Source organism: Herpailurus yagouaroundi, unplaced genomic scaffold (assembly GCF_014898765.1).
Source record: "Herpailurus yagouaroundi ecotype Mexico unplaced genomic scaffold, PumYag 152862, whole genome shotgun sequence".
Classification (NCBI taxonomy): domain Eukaryota; kingdom Metazoa; phylum Chordata; class Mammalia; order Carnivora; family Felidae; genus Herpailurus; species Herpailurus yagouaroundi.
In genome coordinates, this window is record NW_024422963.1 from 1 (window position 1) to 7,344 (window position 7,344).

A 7,344-nucleotide genomic window follows, 5' to 3' on the forward strand; every position below is an offset into this window, starting at 1 on the left:
TAAGGACCAAAGGATGGCGGTCCGGGGAAGGCAGCAACTGGCCCCCCACCAGAACTGACCACAGTGGAGGCCACATCCCCACAGGGCAAAGGCCACAAGTGGGAAGAAAAGCAGCACGGTTTGCAAGATAGCAGTTTTCCAGGCTTTTTGGAACAATTGAACCACATCTGGCATTATAACTTTGTGTATATTTAAGGTGAATGCATGTTAATGACACATTTGTTTACTTAATAGGATTGGCATTATGGCTCTAGAGAGCACCTCTATCACGTGACATAATTATCCTTTCCCTTTAGTAGTTGAGATAATTAAGTTCTAGACTGTAGCAAGTTTGCTAATTATGATACGGTATTGATTTGCCTTCATTTTACTGTGCGCTAGATGTCTAAAGCTTATTTTCTACTGGCGGTTTTTCCCCTTAAATGACATGTGTCCTATCTCTCCAGCCCTGGCCCTTCTGGCCAGCATTGCACTGTTCCATGGGGATCCCCAGAACGAAGGTCACATAGGCTTTGGGTTTTAACTTGCAGCAGAGCAGAAGACATCTGGGGTCCAGGGCGCCTGCTCCCCACTCACAAGTGGGACTCCAGTGCCACCTAGTGGGAAACCGGGGACACAGCTCATTGCTGTGTCTCAGCTATGAAGTGGGTGCATCAAACTTGTGCTCTTAGTAACTACAACCAACAGTCGCTGAGCTCAGCCTGTCCCAGGCACTGTTCTAAGAGCTTTACATGTATGAATGAATCCTAAACAGTAGAAATAATAAACACATAAAATGAAGATAAGGCATTACATGGATACTACATAAACTACGATTACGCTCGACACTGGGTCTTTCTCTTTTGCCTACTACATTAATTCTTATAAATAAATGTTTATTTATTTTTGAGAGAGAGACAGAGTGTGAGCAGGGGAGGAGAACAGAGACAGAGGAGACACAGAATCCAAAGCAGGTTCCAGGCTCTGAGCTGTCAGCACAGAGCCGATGCAGGGCTCAAACTCACGAACCGTGAGATCGTGACCTGAGCTGAAGTTGGACATTTAACTGACTGAGCCACCCAGGCACCCCATACATTACTTTTTCAGGGTCTGCATTTTATGTAGCCTGATCAGATTCCTTCAGTCTGTAACTGTCTGATCTTCCTCTTAGCTTAATCGCTTTACTGTTTTTGTCCCAGCCTTCCGAAGGCCCAGAGAAGTGATAGCATATTGAACACCTACAATCTTCTAGAAGTTACATGTGCATTTTTCTCAGTACATCTGCATAACCACCCTGCGGATGGCAATATACTCCTGCATTTACTGGGAGGACACTGAACTTTAGAGCTGGGGGACCAGTTGTACTTTTTCTGCGTCTGATGACCTGTTTTTGTAAATCTCTCTAGGGGAACTCCCCTTTACCACCTGCTGGTTGACTTCTGACAGTTGCCTGGGTGCCAAACATGCCCCAGACTTTCAGAAATACTCAGGACCAAGTCGTCTTCAAGCTGCCCACAGGGATGAATTTCTCCCCTTGACCTGGTTGGGAGCCCTCTGGGTCAGCAGCCTCCCTCTGACTTGCCTTTGTTCTCACGCCCCAGTCAGAGGGTTCCCTGCGTCTGTCCAGGTAGAGGTCATCGCAGGACAAAGCATCCCTTAAAGACCATCCCACCTCTTGTTCACACACATCCCACAGCCAAACATAAAGTAGCAACAGTACTCAGAATGGAATCAAGCAGAATAAAACGCACCAAGGGTGCTTCTCATAACATTCACCCAGGGAAGTGAAATGTAAAGGAACACTCATCCCAGCCAACATCCTCTCCAAGGATTTTGTCAAAGACTGAGATCTTAGAATCGGTGGGAGGAAAATGTCTTTTCCTCTATTTTGCCAAGACACGATCACCTTCATCTCATCATTTGCTTTCCTTTCCAGGGACTAAAGACATGTGGAGAGCCTACTCTGACATGAGAGAAGCCAATTACAAAGGTGCAGACAAATACTTCCACGCCCGGGGGAACTATGATGCCGCACAGAGGGGACCTGGGGGCGCTTGGGCGGCCAAAGTGATCAGGTAACACGGGCTCCTGGGGATGCAGGGCTGGGTGAGCTGAGCCTGGCTGCCTTGGACAGTCAGGAGGGGCCAAGCCCTGGAGAAGTCTCCTATAGACACTGTGGCTCCTCCTTCTCTTGCCCACCCTCCCCTCTGCGCCCAGTGTTGGCGTGAGTGGCTGATGGAGTCAGAGCAAGGCCAGTGGCAACGGGTGATTCCCGACCCTCCCCCTATGGGTGCTGTTCACCCAGTAAGGGATGAGCCTAGGCTGAGATGCTGTTTCTGGGCCGGGGGGGTCGGGTCAGTGTTTTATTTCCTCTTTCCTTGGCTCCAGTCAGCTCTCCCTTGCAAAGAAGAGAGATGGGGGAAGGGGCTATTCCTCATCAGCTCCCTAACTGATCTCCTACCTGCCTTCCTCCATTCCAGCAACGCCAGAGAGAATTCTCAGAGAGTCACAGACTTTTTCAGGCACGGAAGCAGCGGCCACGGAGCAGAGGACTCGAAGGCTGACCAGGCCGCCAATGAATGGGGCCGGAGCGGCAAAGACCCCAACCACTTTCGACCTGCTGGCCTGCCTGACAAGTACTGAGCTTCCTCTTTGCTCTGCACTCAGGAGAGAGGCTGCGAGCCCTCTGAGGGCAGGGACACGGAGTCATTGAGTTCTCTGTCCACAGAGGCTGATGGAGGGCACCTGACAGGTGTCTAATAAATGCTTAAGAGATTGTTGAAAAGTGTGTGCTATTCTTCGGTGTAAGGACTGTTCGTTCGTTCTCAGGGGTGATGGATGGACACCCAGGTGCAGGCCGGGCCTGTGCCCGTGTGGTTGGTGTGGGGGAGACCATGTCAGTGTCACACAGGGCAGACGCCCTGCACCCACCCTTCCCGGATCTGACCTGCTGCCCTGTCCAGCCCCTTCTGCTTACCCTAGTGCTCTCTCCAGGTCCCTCCGTGTCCACACCCCTCTCTCCTGCCAATCGTGTCCTGTCTCCTTCTCTGTCCTCAGCTTCCAGTTCCCTTTGATTTGTTCCTCAGTGGTACCTGTCCCTGGGGGCAGGAGACACAGCCATGGGAGGATGCGACTATGGAATCCTTCTCTGGCCACGGCCACCTTGACCTTGTGTTGCTGCTGCTGCTGTTGTTGTTTTTTACATTTCTGTAAGTTTATTTATTTTTGAGAGAGAGAGAGAGAGCAGGAGGAGAGGCAGAGAGAGAGAGAGAGAGAGAGAGAGACGAAATGAAGCAGGCTCTAGGCTCTGAGCTGTTGGCGCAAGCCCTATGCAGGGCTCCCACTGACAAACCGAGAAATCAGAAGGTGAGCAAAGTCAGACGCTTAAGAGACTGAGCCACCCAGATGCCCTTTTCCTGACCATTTTATAATGCGTCCTTCCCATGTGACACTGTATCACATGTCTACACTGCAGTTCCTCGGTTGTAACCTGCCATTAGGAGCTTCCGTAGCAACTGATCAGGGTCGAGTCCACCCACTGGGTGCTGGAAGCTCCATTTTCCTGGTTGTCCATCCTTCCACTCCAATCCCTGCTCCCTGAGAGGAGGAGGAGAGAGAGCAAGAGAGATGAAATCAAAGCGGGCTCTAGGCTCCAAGCGGTTGGCACAGAGCCCTAAGCAGCACGCCCACTCACACACCGTGAGATCGGGAGGTGAGCAAAAGTCAGACGCTTAACTGACTGAGCCACCCGGGTGCCCTTGTGTTGGTTTCTCAGCAGCGCCTTCAAATCTGATTAAAACCAGTTGTGTCCATGCCATCTAAGACTTGTGTCCAAAGCAGTTTTTCTCTGCGTCACCTCACTGCCTCAGTCAAGCCTAAATGAAGGCATCAATCCACCTCACTTGTGATTCTTCCCTCACAGCTCCTGCACCTTAACCAGTCGAATTGGGGAAATTCTAGTGAAGAGCCAGCAGAACGAGAAGACCCCTCTTATCAGTTGAGCGGAATCAGGAGACAGAAACCAGTTAGTAACTGGAGTTGGGAAATTATAATGTAAGGAATTCTTAACTGGTACACGATTCAATACTAAGTGGCACAGAACACGCAAAGCGCAGATGTAGATTTGTTGGAAATCCTGCAGCCCGTTGGACGGCTGATAAAGACTGCTGGGTGTCCCAAGCCAAAGCTGACAAGCAAGGACTCTCCCACTGAGGTGCCAAGGGTACTTGGCAGGAAACCGCGTGGACATGCAGCTGAACTGGGACACAGCGGGGGATGTCGCAAACTCACGGGAGGCAGCCCCCATGGGGGCAGGAGGGACAATGCTGCTGATGGCCCAAGGCCAGCCCTGAAGGGCCAGTGCCGCGGATTGAATTGCATCCCCCACGCATCAAATTCCTATGTTGAAGCCTTTACTCCCAATGTGGCTATAAGGAAGTAACTAAGGATAAATAAGTCAGAAGTGTGGAACCTGGTCAGATAGGATTAATGTATTTGTAATATCAGATACCAGAGATCTTGCTCCCTCTTTTCTGCCCTGTGAGGACACAGCTACAAGGTGTCTGTCCATCTGCCATCCAAGAAGAGAGCGCCCACCAAGCACCAAATTAGTTTGCACCTTGATCTTGGACTTCCCAGCTCCCACAAATATGAGAACTACATTTCTGTGGTTTAAGTCACTCAGTCTGTGGTATATGGTTAGGCAGCCCCCCAACACAGGCAAAGTGCTATAGAACACCCTGGACGTCCAGGGAGGCATCCCGGAACTTGTCCAGAAACTTCAGTGGGATACCAACAAAACTGCCTGTGGTGAGTGTCACTGGGTACCCCGCAGTTGAGAAGAGCAGCCCAGGAGCTAGAAGGAGGCAAAGCTCAGGCCTGGGAGAGTCTTTCTTTCCCGTTCGTCCCTCCCGCGCCCTCTACTGACAACGACTGGCATCGTGCTTGGCTGGCACAGGAGAAGTAGAACAGGGACCAGCTCCAGTATCACAAACAGGGCAAAGGAAGGCGGATATGAAGCTCGAATACATAAATTGATAACTGCAATGCGACTCGTCTCTGAAAAGGGAACTGATGAGAATTCCTAATGGATGAGGGTCAATGACAAATCTCATTCATTGTTAAATAAAAGTGTGGCTAGGAAGCAGTTAGTCCCAAGAGACTTCTGGTGCCCCTCAGAAAGCACTAGGGGCAGTGCAGGTGGAGGAGGTGTGGGAGGCTTGAGGCCTAGTGCGACACGAGTGAGTCTACGTCAAAATGAGGCAGGAGCAGGAGGAAGAGGTGAAGGCCACAGTATGGCCACTGGCTAGTGACAGCAGCCTCCACATGCTGGGGAGATGGGTGTGCAGTGTGTCCAGCCTGAAAGGACCTAATGAGATGTACGGGCTGTTATTACCCCTGTTTACCCTTTATTTACTCCTTCCTCAACGCTGGCCCTTTCTTCCTGCGGATCTCAGTGTTTATTTTACTTCTCTCTAAAGAGCTTCTAACATTTTTTCAAGGCAGGTGTATGCCAACAACCCCCCTCACCTTTCTTTTTTAAATTTTTAAATGTTTGTGTAGTATTGAGAGGGAGAGAGAGAGAGAGAGAGAGCAAGGGAGAATGAATGGGGGAGGGGCAGAGGGAGACAGGGACCCAGGATCCAAAGAGGGCTCCGTGCTGACAGCAGATCTCAAACCCGCAAGCCACAAGACCACGACCCGAGCCGAAGTCAGACGCTTCACCAGCTGAGTCACTCAAGCACCCTGTACCTCACCTTTTTCTTTTTTGAGAAAGTCTTTATTTCTCATTCATTTTGTAGGATAACTACACAGCGTACAGAATGTATGTTGGTGGTTTCTTTATTCCCTCCAAACACGTTAAATAGTTCACTCCACTCTCTTCTCGCTTGTACACACTAAAGATAAAGTGGAGGAGACAAAAGATGCATCAAAGTCAAGGGGAAGCGGGAGGGGGTGGGGTCAAGCCCACAGGGTGGTAACCCCGAAGGGAGAAGAAACATCTTGTGCTCTGAGAAGGAAGAAAGGTGACAAGAGGCGGGCAGCACACTTGAGATGGAGGACAGGGACCTCAGGAACTCAGCTGTACCTGCTCCTGCTGTACCCCAACCCCAGGACTCATCGTGCTCGACCGTGCTTGTCTGTGGATGTGTCTGTCTTTAGGGCAAGCAGGTAGGAATCCCAAGAGCAAAAACCATGGCTCTCCTATTGTATGTCAGCCTTGTATCCACAGTACCTGTCATAGCACCTGGCAAATAGGAGTGGATTAATACATTTCTGTTGAAATGAATGAATGATGTAGAGAAGTAGTGTTCAAAAGTAGCCAGAACCAGGAGGGAGGTTGGGATTGTACAAAGTACAGAGGTTTGCTACAGGGTTTGATATGCAGAATGTGGCAATGAGGCACTCGGAGGTGACTACGTAAATCTACCCCAAAATCTCTGCTAAGATACACAAAGAATGACCAAATTTTACTTTATCACAGAAAATATGTAACTTTCTCTAGGAGTGCTTTGTGCTCTCTGTCTCATAGAAATGCAAATTAGAAACCTCAAGTGTACATAAATTCTTAGTAGGGTTTCTGAGGAGAAGCCTTGGGAGAAAGCAATACATACTTTAAACTTCCAGAGTAACTTGAGGGTCAGGTTAGCAGAGAGCACTCTGTGAGAACAGAGGAGATGAAAAGGCACGCTGCATTTCTCTGAGTGCAAGACACCATGGATTGAAAGAAGCATTATTTTTTATCACCCACCAAGAAAAAAGTGTTGTTAATTAAGTCACGATGTAGCATTTTTTCTTATCATTCACCATTCTTATTTTATACCTATTGAAAGAGACCCTTTGGACCTCCTTAGGCGCACATTTATATCTTCTCTCACTCTTGTGTAGAAGCAAAAAAGGGGAAAAAAAATACACAAAACGGATTCCTAAAGCAATGACAACTATTTTATGAATGCTGCCTGGTCATCAGTGACTGTAAGACATGTCCTAATTTCAGGAAATTATACTCAAGAAATGCATATCTTAGAAATAATGAAATATGCCAATACCATTTAAGCCTATACAGGTTTGCTCTCATTACATTGACTAGGAAGAAGTAATAGGCTTTACTTATTGTTAATCTCAAAGTGTGCCGCCAGTGTCCCTGAGGTGAAGTTCAGCTCTACACCGGCACCCCCAGCCATGCAGGACCTCCCCCAAGAGGTGCTGGTGTATCCACCACTGGGCCTGACAGTGGCCCATGTTCCAAGCCCCTCTCTAGGAAAGGTGTTGCCTCAGCTGGCCCAGTCACTGCCTTTCCTCTAACCTCAGTGGTCTTCCCGGCAGACCCCCAGAGCACCGAGGGCCTCTTCCCCTCCTGCCCAG

At 49.3% G+C, this 7,344-nt stretch overlaps 1 protein-coding gene across 1 annotated transcript; it reads left to right on the top strand.

Annotated features, from left to right (window-relative positions):
• Positions 1 to 1,885: 1,885 nt before the first annotated feature.
• On the top strand, positions 1,886 to 2,760 carry LOC121026748 (serum amyloid A protein). The gene is made up of 2 exons (XM_040469522.1): positions 1,886 to 2,054; positions 2,460 to 2,760. The coding sequence occupies exons 1-2, from the start codon at positions 1,927 to 1,929 to the stop codon at positions 2,620 to 2,622; spliced, it is 291 nt and encodes a 96-aa protein (XP_040325456.1). The 5' UTR covers positions 1,886 to 1,926; the 3' UTR covers positions 2,623 to 2,760.
• Positions 2,761 to 7,344: the final 4,584 nt, after the last annotated feature.

Excerpts from the sequence above, each read along its gene's own strand:
- LOC121026748 (XM_040469522.1), top strand. The coding sequence starts at position 1,927 with ATGTGGAGAGCCTACTCTGACATGAGAGAAGCCAATTACAAAGGTGCA. Across the intron at positions 2,055-2,459 it reads TGGGCGGCCAAAGTGATCAG|CAACGCCAGAGAGAATTCTC; the intron begins GTAACACGGGCT and ends CCTCCATTCCAG.